Source organism: Schistocerca cancellata, chromosome 10 (assembly GCF_023864275.1).
Source record: "Schistocerca cancellata isolate TAMUIC-IGC-003103 chromosome 10, iqSchCanc2.1, whole genome shotgun sequence".
In the NCBI taxonomy this organism is placed as follows: domain Eukaryota; kingdom Metazoa; phylum Arthropoda; class Insecta; order Orthoptera; family Acrididae; genus Schistocerca; species Schistocerca cancellata.
In genome coordinates, this window is record NC_064635.1 from 38,142,636 (window position 1) to 38,168,991 (window position 26,356).

The 26,356-nt window shown below is 44.0% G+C and overlaps 1 protein-coding gene across 2 annotated transcripts in view; it reads right to left on the reverse strand.

Annotated features, from left to right (window-relative positions):
- Positions 1-922: 922 nt before the first annotated feature.
- The window catches only part of LOC126106539 (uncharacterized), a 38,215-nt gene continuing 12,781 nt past the window's right edge, over positions 923-26,356 (reverse strand). The window contains exons 3-6 of one of the 2 annotated variants that reach the window (XM_049912879.1): positions 13,032-13,170; positions 6,954-7,039; positions 5,585-5,741; positions 923-1,547 (exon numbers count right to left, since the gene is read on the reverse strand). In XM_049912879.1, coding sequence (XP_049768836.1) covers positions 1,441-1,547; positions 5,585-5,741; positions 6,954-7,039; positions 13,032-13,170 — 489 coding nt within the window. In that variant the 3' untranslated portion in view covers positions 923-1,440. Of the gene's footprint in view, positions 1,548-5,584; positions 5,742-6,953; positions 7,040-12,944; positions 13,171-26,356 lie in introns of both variants that reach the window. The other variant, XM_049912878.1, reaches the window with a different exon arrangement.

Genomic DNA, 26,356 nt, shown 5'->3' on the forward strand with positions numbered 1-26,356 from the left:
CTTTACATAAGACTGTGAAACTGAGAGGAGCTCACAAAACTTGGTGGATTGTTCTTTCTCACCCAGCAAGTTGCTTAAACAGGCATACAAGTGAGAATGGCATACATAATTTTATTTTCCACAGTGAATGCGTTTTGCCTTAGTGGATAATCACCTCCACGTATCACACTGTGAAACCAATGAATCAACACATGTCAAGTGTGTTATTTTAGTCATTTGTATGTTCCACAGCTGGTCAACTATTTTATTGCAAAATAAGTTGGACCTAATTGTTTTGACTACACATGACCTTATTGCTGGTGTGCTCCATTTATCAAAATTTTACGTTTTATGGTTCAGAGTTAATGCGAGCCTAGATACTTTGCAGGAAGCAAGAGCAATACCCAATATTTGACAAAAAAAAGGAATTTCTTCAGATACAAAAGATGTGTGAATTAAACGAGAGACTTAACACTATTTAACGTATTTCTTACAGCAGAAAGCAAGTCTTAGCATATGACTGTCCACTCAAATTTCAAAAGAAAGTTTCACTTCTGTGGCATACATTATTGACACAGGAAACTCCTGGGATAAGCTACTGAAAGCCGGAACTGGTGATATTTTATAATTTAGAATTTCTAATAAGTGACGGATGGATTTATGTATGTAAATTGCTTTGTACAGCGATGGTTCAGTCAAATATTCAGGAGCTGTCTTGCCAACTTGAAAATAAGTTTGCTCGCTTTTGTGAACATCACAGATTTTGACAAGTTTCTGCTGTCATACTGTCCCCAACAGAAGTCTGCCAATCATTTACAATAACCTATAGTGTCACGAAGTGGAGTCAACTACAGAATGAAATTAGTGAAGCTAGAATTATAAAAATTAGTCATTTATTAATTTCAGTAAAAATACATTCAAACATTAATCTTTAGTCAGCAACAGTAAATAATCAAAACATCTTACATTTTGTACTACAAACTATATGTAACATGAGATGAAGACGATCATCATTCACTTACTCAAATGGAAATACACATAACGTAAATAAATACGTATATTTTGTTCGAGCAAATTGTATAGCAGATAGTAAACTACGCTTTGTTAGATGCAGGAATTGAGGGTGATATATACAAAATTCTCTTGAGAATAGTGTGGAAAGAGTTCTTGTAGACATGAATGGTCTCTGAAATTATTTATGACACTCTCTGTTTGTGAAAAGGGAAATAGCAAGTGGAATCATTAGTATATCGCTACTAAAATGTAGACACTGTTCGTGATAAATGTTCTACATGGTTTCTATATGCACTGTCAAAACCAAAAGTGACAGCTGATAACTTTGGTTACTTCAAGATTCGTAAATGTATGCACAAGAAAAAATCTGAGTCTCAAGGAATTTTATGACCTACACGTTTCGCAGAAGTAATGGTGACGCAAACACTCAACTGCTTTCACCTCTCTTCACATTTCCGCATCCTCGCTCTCCTCTATCAGCCTGACAGGACGTGGGTTACCACGGAGATCCCGGTAGTAACTGTAGACGATCACGAGGGAGTACACGCTGAGCACTGGAAGAGAAAAGCCAGAGATACACGCAGGATGTATGCGGATGTTAAGCTAATCAAATGCAATGGGTTATCACTTAGAAATAAATTGTATGGACTAGATATGAACAGAACAGCAAATGATTCATTCATGCAATGTGTGTGATTCACATATCTCATCAACAACCAGTATCTTCAGGAGTAGATTAACAAGGGGCAAACAAATGGCAGAAATTTAACCTGTATGCTGTTGTAAAAGGAAACTCGTGTTTTATTAATTTTATTTATTTCATGTGTATACTATATATATTTAATCAATTAAAATAGACTGAAAGCTTTTGAATAGGATACTGCTTTTCAAGTTATACTCAGTAACTACCAATTAGCTCCTATTGACAGCTGAGCCAGTGCTATTACACACATAGTCCAGTTACTATGTGCATTATGTATGGAAGTTTACTTGTTAATTCTGTGTTTGCTTGTGTTTACAAATCCAGAATTAAAAATTCTTTTCATTTGTAGAAGCTATGACCAACAAGACATGATTATAATTTATTTTTAAAACTCTCGTGTTTCGAAATTTTGTACTACATCTACGGTCAGATTCATTTCTATGCCTGTTCACTTTGTAACTTGTGGGGAATGACTAACCAAATATACAGTCTTCTACCTCCTCTGTTATATCATTTTTATTGATATTTTTGCTATTAAAAGATCTTTCACATTTAGAGCCATTGGATTTCTTTCAGTGTCTGGGATATTCATACGGCATTTTTGAACACTTTTGAATGTACTGTAAGTAGGCTGTTTATGTTTTCTTATTGGCAACGTTACGTAGCGCTCTGTATGAAAATCACTGGCTGCGCTGTGTGTAGTCTGTGGCTAGTTTGCATTGTTGTCTGCCATTGTAGTGTTGGGCAGCTGGATGTGAACAGCGCGTAGCGTTGCGCAGTTGGAGGTGAGCCGCCAGCAGTGGTGGATGTGGGCAGAGAAATGGCGGAGTTTTGAAATTTGTAAAAATGGATGTCATGAACTGCTGTATGTATTATGACTTTTGATGACTATTAAGGTAAATACATTGTTTGTTCTCTATTAAAATCTTTCATTTGCTAACTATGCCTACTAGTAGTTAGTGCCTTCCGTAGTTTGAATCTGTTATTTAGCTGGCAGTAGTGGCGCTCGCTGCATTGCTGTAGCTTGAGTAACGAAGATTTTTGTGAGGTAAGTGATTTGTGAAAGGTATAGGTTAATGTTAGTCAGGGTCATTCTTTTGTAGGGATTTTTTAAAGTCAGATTGCGTTGCGCCTAAAAATATTGTGTGTCAGTTTAAGGACAGTCTTGTAAAAATTGTTCTATGGGGACGTTTCATAGTACGTATATGGATCTTCGCTCATAGCCATTACACTGAGGTAGAAAAAGGTATGGGATAGCTCCTAATATCGTATCGGACCTTCTTTTGCCCTGCCTTGAACAGCATCTTGCCGTGGCATGGACACAAGTCGTTGGAAGCCCCCTGCGGAAACATTGACCCATGCTGCCTCCATAGCCGTCCACAAATGCGAAGGTGTTGCCTGTGCAGGATTTTGTGCACGAACTGAACTATCGATTATGTCCCATAAATGTTCGATGGGAGCTGGGTGGCCAAACCATTCATTCGAATTGTCCTAAATGTTGCTCAAAACCAATCGCGAACAGTTGTCACCAGGTGGCATAGCGCACTGTCACGGGAACATGAAGTCGTTTAATGCTTGCAGGTGGTCTCTAAGTAGCCGAACGTAATCATTTCCAATCAATAATAGGTTCAGTGTGGTCAGAGGACCCTGACACTCCAAGCAAACACAGCCTACACCATTACAGAGCCACCACCAGCTTGCGCACTGCCTTGTTGATAGTTTGGGCCCTAGGCTTCGCCACACTCGAACTCTACCATCAGCTCTTACCAACTGAAATCGGGACTCAGCGCCCGCATCTCGTGGTCCTGCGGTAGCGTTCTCGCTTCCCACGCCCGGGTTCCCGGGTTCGATTCCCGGCGGGGTCAGGAATTTTCTCTGCCTCATGATGGCTGGGTGTTGTGTGCTGTCCTTAGGTTAGTTAGGTTTAAGTAGTTCTAAGTTCTAGGGGACTCATGACCATAGCTGTTAAGTCCCATAGTGCTCAGAGCCATTTTTTTCGGGACTCAGCTGACCAGGCCTCGGTTTTCCAGTCGTCTAGGATCCAATCGATATGGTCACGAGCCCAGAAGAGGCGTTGCAGGCGACACAATGGTGGCCGGCCGCTGTGGCCGAGAGGTTCTAGGAGTTTCAGTCTGGAACCGCGCTGCTGCTACGGTCGCAGGTTCGAATCCTGCCTCGGGCATGGATGTGTGTGATGTCCTTAGGTTAGTTAGGTTTAAGTAGTTCTAAGTCTAGGGGACTGATGACCTCAGGTGTTAAGTCCCATAGTGCTCAGAGCCATTTGAACTTAACACTGTTGGCAAAGGCACTTGGCGTTGATCGGCAGCTGCCATAGCCCACTAATGCCAAATTTCTCAGTACTGTGCTAATGGATATGTTTAGTCGGGTGACTGAAATGAGCAGTGACTGGTGCAGAGCCAACCTTTTATCAATAAACAAATTGAAAACTGAAGAAATTTAGTTCACCCTGAAACCAATTGAACAGAATACAAAAAATGTCAAGTTGCTAGGTTTACGTATAGATCGAAAACTTACATGGGACAGACACACAAATTATCTATGTGGCAAACTTGCTCGAACTCTCTTTCTATCACACAAGCTTAGACACGTTATCAGTAAAAATCTGCTAATCTCCACATACTTTGCTTTTTTCCATTCACAACTTTGGGGTAACTCAGTGGGTTCAAGTACCATCTTCAATTGGCAGAAGAAAGCAGTCAGGTGCATTTTAGGACTAGCACCAAGACAAAGTTGCAAAAATCATTTTAAAGAACTAAAGATAATGACACTACCTAGTATATACATTTATAATTGTTTAATATATGCTAAAGAGAATGTAAAAAACTTTAACTTAAGATCTGAAGTGCATGTTCATAATACTCGAAATAATAGTAACATAGACCTACCATACACAAGGCTGACATTAACACAAAAGAGCCATAAACACCTTAGCTTGAAATTTTATAACAAACTCCCAAAAGCTGTGAGCGAACTACCGATGAATAACTATAAGCAGACAATAGAAGTGTGGCTCAAATGTACGCCATATTACTCACTTGATGAGTTTCTAAACAGTGACACAAAAGAGATATGCTACATGAAACAAAAAACTGCCATATGAATTATACCTACAGTAATGTACCAGCAAAGACTTTTTATATGGATACATAAGATGTACCATAAATATATCTTGATACTATTGTATATTTTACTGTTATGATGTATTATTATTATTATTATTATTACTACTATTGTGAATGAATAATTGTTGTATTATCAATATTACTTTAGCATGCGTATCTGATTGCCCTGCACAGGTACAATTATGTACAATAATAATTATTGTAATTTTAAAAAATGTATTGAACACACTGACGATGACAATTGTATGGAAAACATACTGAAAGGCAAGTAAAGATTGTATTCTATTCTATTCTATTCTATAGAAAATCCGAAGCTTTTCAAAGGATCTACGTATCACTGTGTCGAAAATGAAGTTATGGTGTTTGATTGTAGACAGAGGCAACACACTGTGCCAGAGTACGTGCGATGAAGGAAAGGGCAGAAGTGTGCGAAATTTATGAAAAATTAATAGAAAGAGAGAGTCATGAAATACCAATCTGAGGAATAGGGCTAAAAAAAGAACCACTACCAGAGGATAAACCAAATGCAAGCTTTCTGTGAGATAACTGTTTAATAATACTGAATGACAGATCGATGTGCAACAAAAGGCTCTTCAAACTATTGTAACTAGCAAATAGTTTCGTGTGCATTATGATAACAGCCTATTGGCGTGCTTCTAGTACCATGTGTGTCAACGAAAACTATATAACTGTAGTGAGAGTAGAGCGACTTTTGCATCGGACTGCATAATAATTGTGTACTTACGAAAGTAGAGGACGAGCCAAACAACTGTAATACTGCCGGCGATAGTTGATTCGATAACCGCAAAAGCTTTAATACATGATACAATGCCCATTACAGTCCCTGCTATGAGTAGCAAGGTTTCCACAACCACCCATGGAAGAAGTATGCCAGCATTTTCCTGAAATGCAACAGAGAGAGCTGACAATACTGGTACACATTTGCGTCTTTACTTTCACACATGATATGTTGGCAACATTATGTATTCGTCCTCTTGAAAACAAAGACCACTAATGTTCACTGCTAAATAAGAAGCATTTCAACAGAACTAATAAATTGTATTTCTTAGCAAAATTAGGCAACTGTAGAGTGAGCAGTAAAAACAATAATATAGAGAAATACGGCCTTTGTTTTTCATTTCAAAGTGTAGTATAACCTTGTGTGCATTTGAGTGAACTGTTCGTTGCAGGATATGATCCCTGCGGGGAATGTGTAGGGCGGTACAAACAATACTCGCGTTCGAACTAACCCAAACATACACACTCACAAAAACGCAACTCGCACACTGATGACTGAAGTCTCAGGGAACTACAGTCATGAGTGTATGAGTTGCGTTTGCGTTAGTGTGTATGTTGGGTTGGGTTGTTTGCGGAAGGAGACCAGACAGCGAGGTCATCGGTCTCATCGGATTAGGGAAGGAAGGGGAAGGAAGTCGGCCGTGCCCTTTTAAAGGAACCATCCCGGCATTTGCCTGGAGCGATTTAGGGAAATCACGGAAAACCTAAATCAGGATGGCAGGACGTGGGACTGAACCGTTGTTCTCCCGAATGCGAGTCCAGTGTTAATGTGTATGTGTGTGTTTGTCGTCTAATTTTGACGAAGGCCTTACTGGCCAAAAGCTATATTTGTGACCGTCTTTTCGTTGTGCCTATCTGCGACTCAGTGTCTCCGCTATATGGTGAGTAGCAACTTTCCCGTTCACGATATTGTTACATTGCATCCTGGATTTTCCATCGAATGCTATTTAGAAGAGTTACAGCCGCTCAACGCCATCTTCGGATACAGCTCAGCAAGGTCTAGCAATTCTATGGAATTTTGGAGCTCTTCAGAGAATATTTTGAACTCACGACAACACTTAACAATTAGCTGCCGATAAGCCACAGAAAACGATGTCTAACCACTCATACAAAACAGATAATACAAACATTTAAATAGAAAAGATAAATTTCTGAATTTTAAATAAAACTTTCAATTCTCTGTCAGAATAATAATAAGTATTAGTTTTTCAATCATTTAATACTTTAAAACAGCAAGAATGAAACAAAAAGTGTCAAAATGAAGTGTTGTTCATTTTCTGATAAACATAGTGTGTTTCTGTAGTAAGACAATTTACCTGAATTGCTCCATAGATGAGAAGTATGCCACAGATAAACTGGATAACAGAGAAGAAGACGCCTAAAATCAACTCCGCCTTAGTAACTGAAGCAGAAATGGAAATAAATATCAGTTGTATTTCTCATAACTAAAATTTTAACACAAAAGGAAATGAATAAACCAAAATGAAAATAAACACATTCAGAGTACACACATTCTACTAATTCTACTAAAACAGTGAAGATTCTCGGTGTATAATGTGCACTAACCAGCCGGGTTGGTAATTCAATTGAATGCATTACGTAAGCTGGCTTACACACCTGGGCTCATTACGGTTTCTGAATGTAGCTTGCTCGTGCTTGCTGCGTTAGTTCCACGATTATAAATTATTTCTCCATTGTGTCAGTTATTATTTATAATTAACCTGTAGAATTGATGTTCTTATGTCTGGCAGGAGAAAGGAAATGGGTGGGTAGGCAGGAAGCGTGGAGAGGAAAACCAACAAGGATTATTTTGGAAAGTTTAGTAAAGAAACATAAAAAATGAACTACACGACAATTAATTATATTGCTCTATCTAAGATAAAACATGTTCTCTAGCTCAAGGATTGGTGTGCTGCAGTTCTCCATGCTACTCTATCTCGTGCATGTCTGTTCCCCTATGTATAGCTACTCCAACTACATGAATTTGAACTTGCTTTCTAAAGTGAATCCTTGGTCGCCCTCTACTGTTTTTACCCCACCACTGGCCTCCATTTCCACATTAACTAACTCCTGATGTCTCAAGACGTGTATCAACCTGTCAACCTGTGCATTCTGCTAGCCAGGTGGCGCCACAAAGCTCGCTTTCATTCTGATTAGACTCAATACTTCTTCATTACTTCTGCTTATCCAATCTACATCATCACATTTCAGTGTCATACAGTCTAGACAAATACTTCCAAGAGAGTCTTCCTAACACATTTTTATTCGACGTTGCTACGGGAAGCGTTGAATAAGTAAGCACTCCGTCTTCAGGCCACGACTGGCCTACGGGGACCATCCGACCGCCGTGTCATCCTCGGTGGAGGATGCGGAAAGGAGGGGCGTGGGTTCAGCACACCGCTCTCCCGGTCGTAAGATGGTATTCTTGACCGAAGCCGCTACTATTCAGTCGAGTAGCTCCTCAGTTGGCATCACGAGGCTGAGTGCACCCCGAAAAATGGCAACAGCGCAATGGCGGCCTGGATGGTCACCCATCCGAGTCCCGACCACGCTCGACAGCGCTTAATTTCGGTGATCGCACTGGAACTGGTGTATCCACTGCGGAACAAGTAAGGCAACACATTTTTTTGTCAGCCAATTTCGGTTAAAAACATGCAGACTTTGTTGTGCGACGTCATGGAATATTGCTGCTTCAACCCCTACAGTTTCATGAAATTTCGATAGGTGGCGCTGCTACACACAGTATTCGAAGAGGCGCCTCTAACGGAAGTGCTTTCTAATCGGAGAGTTATCATTAGGTCCAATTCGGCAGAAAACCAGAGCATCACAGATATTCAAAGGCGCTTGCAGAATGTCAGCGGAAACATGACAATGAACAAAAGCACGGTGAGTCGTTGGGCGAGGGGCTGTCATCGTGCCAATGAGGTCATGCACATCTGTCCGATCTCCCGCTTGCCACTCGGCTGTACACCGCTGTGACTCCTGGAATGTTGCAACGTGCGGACACTCTCATTCGTGACGATAGACGGGTCACAATCAAAAACTTGGCTGCACAACAGGACGTCTCTGTTGGTAGTGCCGACACAGTTGTCCAGCAGTTGCAGTATTCAAAGGTGCGTACCCGGTCTGTTCCTCGCCGTCTAGCAGAAGATCATAAAGAGCAACGGAAGACCATCTGTGCGCAAGCGCTCGCACTTTAGCACACTGATCGTGACAATTTTTTTGTCGAATATCGTCACATACGATGAAACATGAGTTCGTCACTTCGAACCTGAAACGAAACTGCAATTCATGGAATGGTGCCACACCAACTTTCCTCCAAAGAAAAGGTTGAAAGTCGGACTCTCACCTCGTAAAGTAATGGCGTCGGTCTTCTGGCACTCTGAAGGGTTTCACTCTCTTTGTTATTGCTCGCCTAACAACTAATATACTGATAAATGGTCATCATCATCATCATCATCATCATCATCATCATCATCATCATTTAAGACTGATTATGCCTTTCAGCGTTCAGTCTGGAGCATAGCCCCCCTTATACAGTTCCTCCATGATCCCCTATTCAGTGCTAACATTGGTGCCTCTTCTGATGTTGAACCTATTACTTCAAAATCATTCTTAACCGAATCCAGGTACCTTCTCCTCGGTCTGCCCCGACTCCTCCTACCCTCTACTGCCGAATCCATGAGTCTCTTGGGTAACTTTGCTTCTCCCATGCGTGTAACATGACCCCACCATCTAAGCCTGTTCGCCCTGACTGCTACATCTATAGAGTTCATTCCCAGTTTTTCTTTGATTTCCTCATTGTGGACACCCTCCTGCCACTGTTCCCATCTACTAGTACCTGCAATCATCCTAGCTACTTTCATATCCGTAACCTCAACCTTGTTGATAAGGTAACCTGAATCCACACAGCTTTCGCTCCCATACAACAAAGTTGGTCGAAAGATTGAACGGTGCACAGATAACTTAGTCTTGGTACAGACTTCCTTCTTGCAGAAGAGAGTAGATCGTAGCTGAGCGCTCACTACATTAGCTTTGCTGCACCTCGCTTCCAGTTCTTTCACTATGTTGCCATCCTGTGAGAATATGCATCCTAAGTACTTGAAACCGTCCACCTGTTCTAACTTTGTTCCTCCTATTTGGCACTCAATCCGCTTATATTTCTTTCCCACTGACATTACTTTCGTTTTGGAGATGCTAATCTTCATACCATAGTCCTTACATTTCTGATCTAGCTCTGAAATATTACTTTGCAAACTTTCAATCGAATCTGCCATCACAACTAAGTCATCCGCATATGAAAGACTGCTTATTTTGTGTTCACATATCTTAATCTCACCCAGCCAGTCTATTGTTTTCAACATATGATCCATAAATAATATGAACAACAGTGGAGACAGGTTGCAGCCTTGTCTTACCCCTGAAACTACTCTGAACCATGAACTCAATTTACCGTCAACTCTAACTGCTGCCTGACTATCCATGTAAAGACCTTTAATTGCTTGCAAAAGTTTGCCTCCTATTCCATAATCTTGTAGAACAGACAATAACTTCATCCTGGAAACCCGGTCATATGCCTTTTCTAGATCTATAAAGCATAGATACAATTCCCTGTTCCACTCATAACACTTCTCCATTATTTGCCGTAAGCTAAAGATCTGGTCCTGACAACCTCTAAGAGGCCTAAACCAACACTGATTGATAAATGGTTGAGGTAAAATATGTCGCTACGAAAAGAGCCCTGAAATACTTTTTAGGGATGCTGTGCTGTGACTTTCTTTGGATCATTAATTTTCAACAAAACAGAATATATTATGTTCTTATTATTATAGGATCTGGCTTTCTACAAAAGGAACATTGTTTCGTTACTGTAACTCGCTATAAAGTTCAACATATCTTTCTTACTTTGCAGTTATTTAAAAGGGTACTGAAAATTATTTCGTTGTCAATATTGGTGTTACATTTACATCTTTTTTTGATATTTAATAAATATCGTCTGTGGCGGTTCCAGTAGTCCCCGACACAGATATTATCTTTAAAAAATTGATACATAATTTTATACAAGTATAAAACATGACACATAATGGTTTCTCTTTATTACATAAAGTTCACACATCATTGTCCATGCAGAAATAAAAATATAATCATCCAGTTCAATTTTTTTACCATATATAATATGTGTTTTGCCAGTAGACGTTACAAGGGGTTATTTTGTTTCATGCCTTCCCTCACTGTGCAACATCATCTCTGAAATGTACTATGTGCTACCCTCAGGCAATCGAAGAAACCACTTCAGAGCGTTCGTCGCCAGAAAACTGTAGATCCTCCCCCCACGATAACGCACAGCCCCACACAAGTCTGCGCGCCCGAGAGGAGCTCACAAAACTTCACAGCCTGGATCTCGCACCTCCCGAAGAAAATGTTTCAAATGGCTCTAAGCACTATGGGACTTAACATCTGAGGTCACCAGTCCCCTTGACTTAGAACTACTTAAACCTAACTAACCTAAGGACATCACACACATCCACACTCGAGGCAGGATTCGAACCTGCGACCGTAGCGGTCGCTCGGCTCCAGACTGCAGCGCCTAGAAACGTACGGCCACTCCGGCCGGCTAATAATAATCATCAAAGAATTATCGGAAGGGATAGTAAGTGTCCATGATGCTTAAAGCAAGTGTGAGTTGATTTACTGTTTGAATATGACAGATATTAATCACGGAATAGTCAGCTGGTTGATACGTTGCTTTGCAACCCATAAACAGATTGTGATAGAATTGCCGAAACGATTATTTCTGTCATTAGTCACCACTACACACACACCAGAAAACTAACTACTCTCGTTGTGAATGACATTTGGAACGGATTAGTTTTGGTTCAACTCCTTGGGATCAATAAACTTCATCCGAATTTGAAACTTTACAAACTGTGTCGTGTTCCTTCAGTTTGGTGAAACGATAGACATTATAGTCTACACTACGATTTACCTTTTTTTTAAAAAAGAGAGCGCTTACCTTTTACTGTAAGAGGAATGTTTCTGCTTCAGCCATCAATCTACTCAAAGGGTGACACACATAACACTACGTCATCGTGATCAACCACACATATGTGCCCCCTTTCTCCTTTCTTTTTTTGTGTTGAAAACCCGGAGATATAGCCGCGGTACGACGAAGGAAGAAGAAAGAGGAGAAACGAAGAAGAAGGGAGAGAGGTGCGAGAGGAGAGAAAACAGAAGAAGAAAAGAGAGAGAAGAAAAGGAAGAGAGAAGAAAAGGAAGAGAGAAGAAAAGGAAGAGAGGGGAGGCTAAAACTTTCATACTGATTCTCGACTGCGCGGCCTTCGAATAGAAACCATTTCAAAACTCCTTACAATTTCATTTTTCAAGATCTCATTTTCTGATTATGGCTTCTGCATTTTACGTCCTCATTACTTCTGTAATCACCAGTATTTGTGCTCTCCGGAAAACGTTCTGCATTTCATTTTCCAATCTAACGCACTGAGAGTCACCTCATTTAATTAGATTACCACATTCTCTTACCCTGTTTTATTTCTGTTGATGTCCATATTGTAATCTGTTTCAAGACACTATCTGTTCCTCTCAATTAATCCTCCAAGTCTCCAAAGCCTTTGACAGGATTATGATTTCAACAACAAAGCTAAAGTTCTTTTTTCTCCGTGACCTTTACCTGCTTTCTCAAATTTATCCTTCATTTCCATCATTGCTTGCGCTATGTACGGACTGTATAAATTAGGGGATAGACTGCACTCCCTTCTCAGCATATTCCTTCGTTCATGTCTTTCAACTCTAATTGATGTCTGGCTTCTGTGCGAGTCGTTGTCCCTGTATTTCATCACAGATAACTTCAGAAGTCCAAAGAATGACTTCACATTAGGTACACAAATTAATTACACCAATGTACTTACGTATACGGATGAGATGTAGCACACTGAATGTCAAAACGGTTTTTTATTGTTACTCAGGGAAAAATTTAATCTTATAAATTTAATTGGACTGTATGGAATACAGCATTCCATTAAAATGTGGAATGGAACAGGGTCTGTAGTCATGCCTTTCGTGTAGAAACATATTATGAATAATTTTTTTAGCACTTTTGATGTGTAAAATCTTATCTTGCAGTTCATCAGGCTTCGGATTAGGTGCGATGCACTAATGAAAAAAAGTAATGTGAGAAACGTTTGAAACTGAAATTGTGTTCACGGAATATACAATGCTACTTGTGTTCATGCAGGAAACAAGAATGTCCACAAACATTAAATTGCGCAAAATGGAAATCCCGGTTCGCTCACCTCGAGTCTGGGATAGTGCTTTATCCATTGTGCTGCTCAGTCTGCCGTCCTCGCCCTTTAGTGCCAAATGATTGTTGAGAGTATCACCTGTATTTATGAGTGGATTCTCGACGTCTGTGTATACGTGACTATTAAATTTGTCGATGGCTGCACTTAGATCGTCATCGATGTAGTGATAGGTGTTCAGACTGTTCGCTGATGTTCCTATGTCCACAAGGCTCCAAACCTGCAATGAAACACGCGATACATTTTCGATCAATTGGTTGCAGGTTATGGTTGATAGACTGTACTGATACACAACTGTTTGGAAGAAGTGGAACGCCAAGATCGAGAGTTGTGGTCACAACGAAATTTATTCTACGTATTAAGGACGGGGCACTACAGAAATGATTATGGACCGTAGACAAGTTCATGCACTGTGACTGCGGAAATTCAGTACGGAGAGCTGTAATCACAGCCACTAGACGTCGTGGCGAGGAATCAAAGAATGCCTGAGTGAGCTGCTGGGAAATACTCTGCCACGCGGTGTGTAAGTATGTCCGAAAGCATCAACTGCGGCTTCAGGAACACCTGAACGAACAGCGACTGACCGACCACATCCCAGACATGCTCGATGGGCGATATGTCAGGCGAATGGGCAAGCCAGGGAAGCTGTGGTCATCCATCGAAGAAGGTTTGCACATTGATCGGCACATGTGGCCTGGTGTTGTCCTGCTGAAGTATGGCCTTTGGAACGATCTGCAGGAGAGGCATCACCTCGGCCTGTAAAACTCCCACATGTGGCGGCAGCTGTTCAGATTGCCCTCAATGGCTCCCCAAACCACCACACTTGGCATTTGCCCACTATGACGCTCAACAATACAGTCTAATTGGGTTCACCCTGGCGGCGCCAAATGCTTATTGTAGGATGACCTGGAGCGGGGTCTGGAAACATTAACTTTTTTCCACTCAGCAGGCCAGTGTAGGCGTTCACGTGGCCATTACAGTCTGCGGCGTTGATTGGTACTGGTCAGTGGATGCCGATGCAGCGGCATTCGTGCCACAAAGTCCAGCCTGCAGCAGATAGCATTGAACAGTCGACGCAGGCTTGTCCACACCCCTTGCAGGGCTCCATCGTCGCACCAACACTGTGGATGAAGCTGTTCTGACTGTTACAACCAACCAAGCTGTTGTCACCCTGAGTAGTTCAGTAACCTGTCGACATTGTGTATGACCCGCTTCTCTCCAGTGGTTCTGCATACGCCTCACTGTTCTACATCTACATATACAGGGTGGTCCATTGATCGTGACCGGGCCAAATATCTCACGAAATAAGCGTCAAGCGAAAAAACTACCAAAAACGAAACTTGTCTAGCTTGAAGGGGGAAACCAGAGGGCGCTATGGTTGGCCCGCTAGATGGCGCTGCCATATGTCAAACGGATATCAACTGCGTTTTTTTTTTTAAATAGGAACCCCCATGCCCGCATCTCGTGGTCGTGCGGTAGCGTTCTCGCTTCCCACGCCCGGGTTCCCGGGTTCGATTCCCGGCTGGGTCAGGGATTTTCTCTGCCTCGTGATGGCTGGGTGTTGTGTGCTGTCCTTAGGTTAGTTAGGTTTAAGTAGTTCTAAGTTCTAGGGGACTGATGACCATAGATGTTAAGTCCCATAGTGCTCAGAGCCATTTTTTGAACCCCCACTTTTTATTACATATTCGTGTAGTACGTAAAGAAATTTGAATGTTTTAGTTGGACTACTCTTTTTGCTTTGTAATAGATGTCGCTGTAATAGTCACAAACATATGGCTCACAATTTTAGACGAACAGTTGGTAACAGGTTGTTTTTTTTAATTTAAGTACAGAACGTAGGTACGTTTGAACATTTTATTTCGGTTGTTCCAATGTGATACATGTACCTTTGTGAACTTATCATTTCTGAGAACGCATGCTGTTACAGCGTGAATACCTGTAAATACCACATTAAAGCAATAAATGCTCAAAATGATGTCCGTCAACGTCAATGCATTCGGCAATACGTGTAACGACATTCCTCTCAACAGCGAGTAGTTCGTCTTCCGTAATGTTCGCACATGCATTGACAATGCGCTGACGCATTTTGTCAGGCGTTGTCGGTGGTTTACGATAGCAAATGTCCTTCAACTTTCCCCACAGAAAGAAATCCGGGGACGTCAGATCCGGTCAACGTGCGGGCGATGGTATGGTGTTTCGACGAAAAAATCCACCTGTCATGAAATATGCTATTCAATACCGCTTCAACCGTACACGAGCTACGTGCCGGACATCCATCACGTTGGAAGTACATCGCCATTCTGTCATGCAGTGAAACATCGGTAGAACAATACGTAGGAAATCAGCATACAGTGCACCATTTAAATTGCCATCGATAAAATGGGGACCAATTATCCTTCCTCCCATAATGCCGTACCATACATTAACCCACTAATGTCGCTGATGTCACACTTGTCGCAGCCATCGTGGATTTTCTGTTGCCCAGTAGTGCATATTATGCCGGTTTACGCTACCGCTGTTGGTGAATGACTCTTCGTCGCTAAATAGAATCTGTCATCGTCCCGTAATTTTTCTTGTGCCCAGTGGCAGAACTGTACACGACGTTCAAAGTCGTCGCCATGCAAATCCTGGCGCATAGAAATATGGTACGGGTGCAATCGATGTTGATGTAGCATTCTCAACACCGACGTTTTTGAGATTTCCGATTCTCGCGCAATTTGTCTGCTACTGATGTGCGGATTAGCCGCGACAGCAGCTAAAATACATACTTGGGTATCATTTGTTGCAGGTCGTGGTTGACGTTTCACATGTGGCTGAACACTTCCTGTTTCCGAAAATAAAGTATCTATCCGGTGAATGGTCCGGACACTTGGATGATGTAGTCCAGGATACCGAGCAGCATACATACACAAGCCCGTTGGGCATTTTGAGAACAATAGCCATACATCAACACGATATCGACCTTTTCCGCAATTGGTAAACGGTCCATTTTAACACGGGTAATGTAACACGTAGAAAATACCGGCCGCACTGGCGGAATGTTACGTGATACCACGTACTTATACGTTTGTGACTATTACAGCGCCATCTATCACAAAGCGAAAAAAGTGGTCCAACTAAAACTTTACGTACTACACGAATATGTAATAAAAAATGGGGGTTCCTTTTTGAAAAAACGCAGTTGATAACCGTTTAACCTATGGAAGCGCCATCTAGCGGGCCAATCACAGCATCATCTGGTTTCCCCCTTCAAGCTAGACGAGTTTCGTTCTTTGTAGTTTTCTCGTTTGATGCTTATTTCGTGAGATATTTGGCCCTGTCACTATCAATGGACCACCCTGTATACTCCGCTAGCCACCAAGCGGTGTGTGGAAGAGGAACCAGCGTGCCTTGTACAAGCCGCATTGTCACAGAACGACAAACCCGCCTCCCGAAGACCAGTCATTCTGCCAAATCCGAATGCACTCACATGTTGATATTCCACCCTGTGATGTCGGCGCGGCTTCTCTCCCGCCGTCCTTCCTGGCACCATCCATAACACAGATTCGTACACCTTTTTCCCCTCCGCCGGTGTGCCCCAAGGCTCCGGCCTCTCCCCCCTTCTGTACCTTTTGTACACGGCGGACATGCCGCCGCCGTCACCCCCTGTCCACCTTCTCCAGTTTGCCGATGACACCGCCTTCCTTGCCCTTGCCCCCACCCTGCAGCGCTCCCAACACCTTCTCCAATCCCATCTTGACCGGTTCACCGCTTGGTGCAACCAGTGGTTGCTTAAGGTCAATCCCTCCAAAACCCAGGCGATCATTGTAGGCAAAACCACCCCTTCCTTCCGCCTCCTTGATTTCTATCTCACCATCTATGACCGTCCTATCGCCCTCACTCCCACCCTTAAGTACCTTGGCGTCACCCTCGACCGTCGCCTTTCCTGGACTCCCCATCTCCGGACAATTCTAGCCAAGGCACGCTCCCGACTCCGTCTCCTCAAGCTCCTTTCCGGCCGTACGTGGGGTCTGGACCCCTCCACAATCCTCCACACCTATAAATCCCTCATCCGCCCTATCCTTTGCTACGCCCATCCAGCCTGGATCTCCGCCCCACCCCTACCTTTTATAAATTCCTCCAAATCCTTGAACGCCATGCTCTCCGCCTCGCCTATCGCATCCGTCGCCCCTCCCCCACGCAGATCCTATATGATCTCATCCCCTTCCCCCACCTCCTCCTTTTCCTTGAAAGGATGCGGATCCTGTACACCTCCCGCGAACTGGATCCTCCTCATCCGCTTGTCTCACCCATCCTCTCCCACCCCCACCCGCTGCCGCGCCTGTATTCCCACGTCCCACCTGGTCTCCATCTCTCCACCCTCCTCACCCTCTCCCAAGGTGGCTTCCACCAGCACCCCTGCCTGATGATGTCCTCCTCCCCTCCATCTACCCCTCCTACCAAATTTGATCACTTCCTGTGTCCTTTCCTTTCGGCACCCTCCCTCCCTTCTCTTCCCTTCCCTTCTCTTTCCTTTTCCCCTGTCTCCTCCCTCCTCCCCTCTTCCCCCGGGCTTCCTCTCCCCCTTCCTCCCTTCCCCCCATCTCCCCTGCCCTTGGCATCTGCTCTCCCCTCTCCCTCTCCCTCTCTCTCTCCCACCCCCCGCCTCCTTTCATGGCAGGTCCCCGAACTCGTACACGGTTGGGGAACATTCGCGCGCCGGAGATCTATGCCTCGTGTTCTGTGTGTATCGTCGCTTTGTGCTTAAGTGGTTCTGTATTATTCGTTTTGTGCACCTCTGTTCACGTGTGACAATATTCGTCTCTGTCCAAGTGTCTGAACAAATTTTATCTTCGACTCTACGCCCGCGAATGGCTCCATGTATTTTAAATAGTGATTGTCTCCGTTTCTATGTCCACCATGTTTTTTCTCTCGATGTCTTCCTTTATATCTTGTGTGTCTCTCTGAGGCCAAAGAGCGGCGTAGCATGCTGCTGCTGGCCCGCCTGTACCCGGGTTTGAAAATAACAATAAAGAAAAAAAACAAAAAAAAAAAACAAGTCGGCGAGGCATTGTGGCACATGGTTGCACGTTTCCACTTCGTATGACGGCTCTTCACCGACTGAACATTGCCTAACACTGGCCTGTCCAGTCGACACACACACACACACACACACACACACACACACACACACACACACACACAACAAACAACTGGCTCATCCCTGGAATATAAGGGATGAGCCAGCCACTCTGAAACACACTTTAGGCCAGAGTTCAGACACGTCACAAAATTTTAAAAGCTGCCAACATGTCCACATCCATTAAGATCAATAAGGAATACAGCCAGCCTATCCAGTAATGATAACCGTAATAAGACATTCAGCATGTTGAGACCTGATTCATAAACAAGCAGCTGATGAGACTGTTGACATCATAACGTAGATACCAATATGGTCGTCGACTGAAGTAGATAACCAGTTGATGTACATCTGCAACCAAGCAATAGGATTACAGAGAATTTAAATGAGCATTCCTTGGACTGGATTTACATTTCATTGTGGCGAAGTCCAAAATTCATACATTTGTCTATGTAAATTCTGAGAAAAATAGGAGTAAGCTATAGGGAGGGACGGGTAATATACAATATGTACAAGAGCCAAGATTTAATAATACGAGTGGACGATCAAGAACTAAGTGCTCGGATTAAAAATGGTGCAAGACATGCATAACATGTAGTCTTTCACCCCTGCTGTTCAATCTGTACATCGAAGAAGCAATGATGGATAAAAAAAAAAAAATGCTGAATGAAGAGGACAGTGTAATGGCTGCAGAATATGGAAGAAAGAATATCGAAGAAAGACGAAAGTAATGAGAAGTAGCAGAAACGAGACCAGCGAGAAACTTATCAGAATTGATGATCACGAAGTACATAATGTTAAGGAATTCTGCGACCTAGGCAATAAAACAACCAATGACAGACGGAGCAAGAACGACATCAAAAGCAGACTATAAATAGCAAAAAGAGCATTTCTGCCCAAAAGAAGCCGACTAGTATCAAACATAGGCCTTAATTTGAGGAAGAAATGTCTGAGAATGTACGTTTGGAGCACAGCATTGTATGGTAGTGAAACAGGGACTGCGGGAAAAGCGGAACAGAAGAGAATTGAAGCATCTGAGATGTGGTACTACAGACGAATGTTGAAAATTCGATGGACTGATCAGGTAAAGTACACCACTGGCCATTAAAATTGCTACACCAAGAAGAAATGCAGATGATAGACGGGTATTCACTGCACAAATATATTATACTATAACTGACATGTGATTATATTTGCACGTAATTTCGGTGCGTAGATCCTGAGAAATCAGTACCCAGAAAAACCACCTCTGGCCGTAATGACGGCCTAGAAGCGCCAGGGCATTGAGTCAAACAGAGCTTGGATGGCGTGTACAGGTACAGTTGCCCATGCAGCTTCAACACGATACCACAGTTCATCAAGAGTAGTGACTGGCGTATTGTGACGAGCCAGTATCTCGACCACCATTGACCAGACGTTTTAAATTGGTGAGAGATCTGGAGAATGTGCTGGCCAGGGCAGCAGTCGAACATTTTCTGTGTCTGGAAAGGCCCGTACAGTACCTGCAACATGCGGTCGTGCATTATCCTGCTGAAATGAAGGGTTTAGCAGGGATCGAATGAAGAGTAGAGCCATGAGTCCTAACACATCTGAAATGTAACGTCCACTGTTCAAAGTGCCGTCAGTGCGAACAAGAGGTGACCGAGACGTGTAACCGATGGCACCCCATACCATCACGCCGGGTGTTATGCCAGTATGGCGATGACGGATACACGCTTCCAATGTGCGTTCACCGCGATGTCGCCAAACACGGACGCGACCATCATGATGCTGTAAACAGAACCTGGATTAATCCGAAAACATGACGTTTTGCCATTCGTGCACCCAGATTCGTCGTTGAGTACACCATCGCAGGCGCTCCTGTCTGTGATGCAGCGTCAAGGGTAACCGCATCCACGGTCTCCGAGCTGATAGTCCGTGCTGCTGAAAACGTCGCCGAACTGTTTGTGCAGATGGTTGTTGTCTTGCACACGTCCCCATATGTTGACTCAGGGATCGAGACGTGGCTGCACGATCCGTTACAGCCATGCGGATAAGATGCCTTTCATCTCCACTGCTAGTGATACGAGGCCGTTGGGATCCAGCACGGCGTTCCGTATTACCCTCCTGAACCCACAGATTCCATACTATGCTAACAATAATTGGATCTCGACCAAAGCGAGCAGCAATGTCGCGATAGACTACAATCCGGCCTTTATCAAAGTCGTAAACGTGATGGTACGCATTTCTCCTCCTTACACGAGGCTTCACAGCAACGTTTCACCAGGCAACGCCGGTCAGCTGCTGTTTGTGTATGAGAAATGGGTTGAAAACTTTCCCCATGTCAGCACGTTGTAGGTGTCGCCACCAGGGCCGACCTTGTGTGAATGCTCTGAAGAGCTAATCATTGGTATATGACAGCATCTTCTTCCTGTCAGTTAAATTTCGCGTCTGCAGCGCGTCATCTTCGTGGTGTAGCAATTTTAATGGCCAGTAGTGTATGAGGAGGTTCTGCGCAGAATTGGAGAGGTAGGAATATGTGAAAAATGCTGATAAGGAGAAGGGACAGGATGATAGGACACCTGTTAAGACATGAGGGAATGATGTCTATGGTACAAGAGAGACCTGTAGAGCGCAAAAATTGCAGAGGAAGACAGACATTGGAATACACCCAACAAATAAATCAGGACGTAGGTTGCAAGTGCTACTCTGAGATGAAGAGGCTGGCATAGGAGAGGAATTCGTGGCGGGCCGCATCAAACCCGTCAGAACACTAGTGACAAAAAAGGTAACATATGCCATTGGTTAATACTGCAAGATCACAAGTTAGTGTACTCGAGATAAGGCATTGCAAATGTAACCACAAACGGCGGTGGTTTGGGGTCTGTGGAATTGACACTTATGGGCGTCTACCTCAGAGCTGTCCTTGAAGTAACCGATTAGTAACAGTTCGTTGTGTCACTGTGGTGCCATCTGCTGCTGAAACTGCTGCTGCAGATGCAGTATGATGCACCAGAGCCATACGTCAAACACGACGGTTTTCCCTCTCGGTAGCGTCACGTGCCCGTCTTGAGCCCGGGCTTCTTGCGAGCGTACATTCCCGTGACCACCGCTGGCGAAACTCATGTGCAGTGGCTACTTTCCTGCCATGTCTTTATGCAGTATCATAGAAGGGGGGTGTAAAGCTAGTTCGCGTCCGTAGTAGAATACTACACGTGCACCCTGGGTAACGCTAAATGAACTAGCAAAGTACAGGCGACCAGATAATTCTTAGTTGATCTCCTGGTCACGGCAAATCACGATGAATTCTAGCAAAACGAACCCTTTGACTAGAGAACTCGGATCGCTGATTCGAGTCTGCCACCTGAATATTGAAGGCATAAGTAGAGCCAAATGCATGTACTTGCATAAAGTTTTAACAAAGAACGACATTGACGTAGTCGCAATTCAGGAGACCCAATAGGCGCCACACACCACAGACATTATGGCACGGCAACATACGTCAGGAGAAATATCGAAGAAGTGGCTCTCGTATCAACATCTACCACAAACGAGATTCACGAAGTCATTATAAAAGTGGGTGAAGTCACAATAAATAATATATACAAGCCTCCAGGGCAATCGTGGCCCCCACAAGCCCTTCAAACCCTGCCTCACCCAGCAATATACGTGGGTGACTTCAATAGCCACCATGAACTGTGGAAATATCGAATATCTGACCAAAACGGCGAAGACCTGGTGAAATGGACAGAAGATCATAATACTCAACTAATCTTTGACGCCAAAGACCGAGGTACATTTAAATCAGCCGCTTGGCTAACTGAGACCTGCCCTGACCTCAGTTTTGTTACAACTGACAAGAACAACAAACCCCTGCCGGTCTCTCGCAGGGTACTTGAGGACTTCCCCCACTCTCAGCATCGCCCAGTGCTCTTGGAAATAGGTCTTACTATTCTCCTGATATCCTCTTATCCTCGTCCTAGATGGAACTTTGGGAGGGCAGATTGGGCTGCTTTCTCGGAAAAACTTGATAAATGCCTTGGATGGATACCCCCAACGTATAAGAACTACGAAAGATTTGTTGGAGCCGTCATCAGCTCAGCTAAAGTTAGTATGCCCAGAGGATTCAGAAAAGAATATGTTCCAGGATGGAGCGAGGAAAGTGAACGGCTTTATAGACAGTTTCTGGACAATGGGGATAAAGAAATTGCAGACGATCTATTACATAGCCTAGACGCGGCCAGGCGTGCTAAGTGGATGGAGACCGTGGAACAAATGGATTTTACAAGATCAAGTAGAAGGGCGTGGTCTTTGCTTCGGAGACTTGGAGGTGGAGGTAATAATCTGCGAATGACCAGTGCTATGTCCCCAAATACAGTTGCGGTTCACATCAGCAAGACGTCCAGGGCCCCAAAGGAACGAGCCCATACTATAAAAATTAAAAAGGAGCTTAAAGAGCTAAAATCGACAGCAGAGAACAATACATCTTATTCCCAACCCTTTTTAGCCGAAGAGTTAAATATGGCCCTGAACGATATAAAACCAGGAAAGGCCACAGGGTTTGATGGGATTCACCCAGAATTTCTGCTTCACTGTGGTAAATTTGCAAGATTATGGCTTGCGCGATTCTTCTCTAACGTGTTGCAAACTGGAAAAATTCCGCACACTCTCAAAAAGGCTAAAATTGTTGCCATATTAAAACGGGGGAAACCGAGTGACCAACCTCAGAGCTACCGCCCAATCGCCTTACTCAGCATGATCTATAAATTACTGGAGAGACTTATGTACAACAGAATGAGCGAAGTCATCCTGGAGGCTGTACCGGTAGAACAGGCGGGCTTCCGGCCGAAAAGAAGCTGCACGGATCAGGTCCTCGCTCTAACAACCTACATCGAGGCGGGCTTCCGAAGACAGCAAAAAACATCAGTGGTATTTGTTGACCTGACGGCGGCGTTCGACACTGTCTGGAGACAGGGCCTGATTTATAAGCTCCTCCGCATCGTGCCATGTCTAAAAACGGCTAACCTTATCAACGAAATGCTCTACAATAGACCATTCCAAGTTGTCATCGGTAACAACAGAAGTAAATTCATGAAACTTAATAATGGCCTGCCCCAAGGTTCAGTACTGGCTCCACTGCTTTTCAGCATGTATATAGCCAATATGCCTAGGACGAGATCCAAAATGTTCGGATATGCGGACGACTGGGCCTTGGCCACACAACATCGAGTGATGGAGGAAACTGAGATCACACTATCCAGCGATTTGACCACTCTAGGAAAATACTCCCGTGACTGGAGGCTCCAACCCAGCCCATCCAAAACAGAGGCCACTTGTTTCCACCTGAATAACAAATTAGCAAACAAAGAGCTCAAGATCCGCTTTGATGGCGGCATTCTTCCATATAATAGAACACCAAAGTATCTGGGCGTGACACTCGATAGAACATTGAGCTATAAACAACACCTTGTAAACACTGCTGAAAAAGTCAGAACTAGAAACAACATTGTCCAAAAGCTTTGTGGCACTAGTTGGGGGTCCACTGCCTCCGTTCTGCGTAGCTCTGCACTAGGACTTGTCTATTCTGCAGCAGAGTACTGTTCCCCAATATGGTTAAATAGTGCTCACATCAAGAAGGTGGATGCAGTCTTGAACCAAACGATGAGGATTATCTTTGGAACGATCAGGTCAACTCCTGTCCAATGGCTGCCTGTATTGAGCCATATCCCGCCGCCACATTTGCGCAGAGAACACGCACTTGTCAGGGAGTGTCGAAAAATCCAAAATAGCCCAGATCTTCCTATCCACACCCTGAGTAATGGAATTGAGCAAAATAGATTGAAATCCAGACACCCCCCTCTCGCAAGTGCCAAAGATCTGGTAAAGAACGCTTTTATTCTTGAGGACCGCTGGAGAGAAAAATGGGAGGAAAAGACACCGCCTCAGGTTAACACCTTATTGGGAACATGTAACAGACCTCGGGGCTTTGACTTGCCCCGCAAAATCTGGTCTACCCTTAACAGGATCAGGACGAGCCACGGCCGCTGTGCGGACTCCTTGTACAAATGGAGCATAGTGCCATCACCACAGTGCGACTGCGGCGCCGACAGGCAGACAATTCACCATATCGTGGTAGAATGCCCTCTGAGGGCCTACCCTGGGCCAACAAGGGACTTCATGGATGCGACTAACAGTGCAATCGATTATATTTCTAACCTAGATGTTTGTTTGTGATATTGTAACTGTTTTGTGTGTTATGTACTTTTAGATTTTTCATACGTGATTTGTACTTGCCATACGCTAAATAAATAATCATAGAAGGAACATCCAGCTTCTCGGAGACCTATTAAACGTCCTCAGTGAACTCGGTGAAGTATTGACAATGGTGTCTCTGTCGCCCTAAGTGCATTCGAGATAACATCAACTCACCACGTCCAGTCTCAAAGGTAACTAACGACCACGACAGTTACAAGTTGTATTTAAAGCGAACCTTATTTGCATCCTCATAGTGGCTCTATTAGCGCCAGTCTTGTGCGACTCACTTAATTTTTCACTAGACATCGTCTTTCAGATGCTGGAACATGCACCAAATTTCGTTTATGTCGCACGATTCCTTCTTTGGGTAGAGATTTTTTCCCGGTGGTGGGTAGTGTTTAACGTCCCGTCGACAACGGGGTCATTAGAGACGGAGCGCAAGCTCGGGTTAGGGAAGGATTGGGAAGGAAATCGGTCGTGCCCTTTCAAAGGAACCATCCCGGCATTTGCCTGAAATGATTTAGGGAAATCACGGAAAACCTAAAGCAGGATGGCTGGAGACGGGATTGAACCGTCGTCCTCCCGAATGCGAGTCCAGTGTGCTAACCACTGCGCCACCTCGCTCGGTGATTTTTTTCCCGTCATTGTACGTGATAGTTAAAGTGGGTTTGGCCCAGTTACTTGCATGTCTACCACGATCAATCACGAAACTGAATTAAGTTTACTTGTCTATGATAGTGCCTCAATGCTGCAGCATTTTTAGATAGCTACGGCAGTACTGGTGTCAGCCTTCTGCAGCTTGCGCCTGAAAGCTGGCAACAACGCTTTCAATTATCAGTGATCTTCTATCGCAATATGGAGTGGAGGTAGGATCCAAACATCTATAAAAAAATTAAACAGCGCTTGCCTCACAAAACAGAATGCATTACAGTTTTAAGCTGTCTGTCTCAGGCAGACACAGTTCGCAGGCGACATAAACTTTCTGTCTGGATGTAAGAAGAACTTGACACAAAAAAAAAAAAATGGTTCAAATGGCTCTGAGCACTATGGGACTCAACATCTTAGGTCATAAGTCCCCTAGAACTTAGAACTACTTAAACCTAACTAACCTAAGGACATCACACACACCCATGCCCGAGGCAGGATTCTAACCTGCGACCGCAGCAGTCCCGCGGTTCCGTACTGCAGCGCCAGAACCGCTAGACCACCGCGGCCGGCTTTTGACACAACAGGGGAGAATAGAACATAAGGGTAAACTAAGCAAAGAAGAAGGTGAGGAGCAGAAAGGGGAAGACTGGTTTTATTAACAGCAAATAGGGCCTGCCAGTATGGTGGAAGAAGCACACAATTCTCTGTTCCAGTCTGGCATGGAAGATTAGACAGGATGGTCGAAACAACAAGAATAGGCTTTCTTCAATCGAAGAGCCCTCTAAATACCATATATTGAAATGGGACAAATTAGTTGCCTGAAGTACCCATCTGGAATGTGGGATTATGCAGAAGTAAAATGTGGACTGTTCCAAATATGAAGAAAAAAAAGAAGTAGTGGTAGAAGAAGAAGAAAGAGGAGGAAGGAAAAGAAACTGCAAGCGGTTGAAATAAAGTACTTTGGAAGTACACTCCTGGAAATGGAAAAAAGAACACATTGACACCGGTGTGTCAGACCCACAATACTTTCTCCGGACACTGCGAGAGGGCTGTACAAGCAATGATCACACGCACGGCACAGCGGACACACCAGGAACCGCGGTGTTGGCCGTCGAATGGCGCTAGCTGCGCAGCATTTGTGCACCGCCGCCGTCAGTGTCAGCCAGTTTGCCGTGGCATACGGAGCTCCATCGCAGTCTTTAACACTGGTAGCATGCCGCGACAGCGTGGACGTGAACCGTATGTGCAGTTGACGGACTTTGACCAAGGGCGTATAGTGGGCATGCGGGAGGCCGGGTGGACGTACCGCCGAATTGCTCAACACGTGGGGCGTGAGGTCTCCACAGTACATCGATGTTGTCGCCAGTGGTCGGCGGAAGGTGCACGTGCCCGTCGACCTGGGACC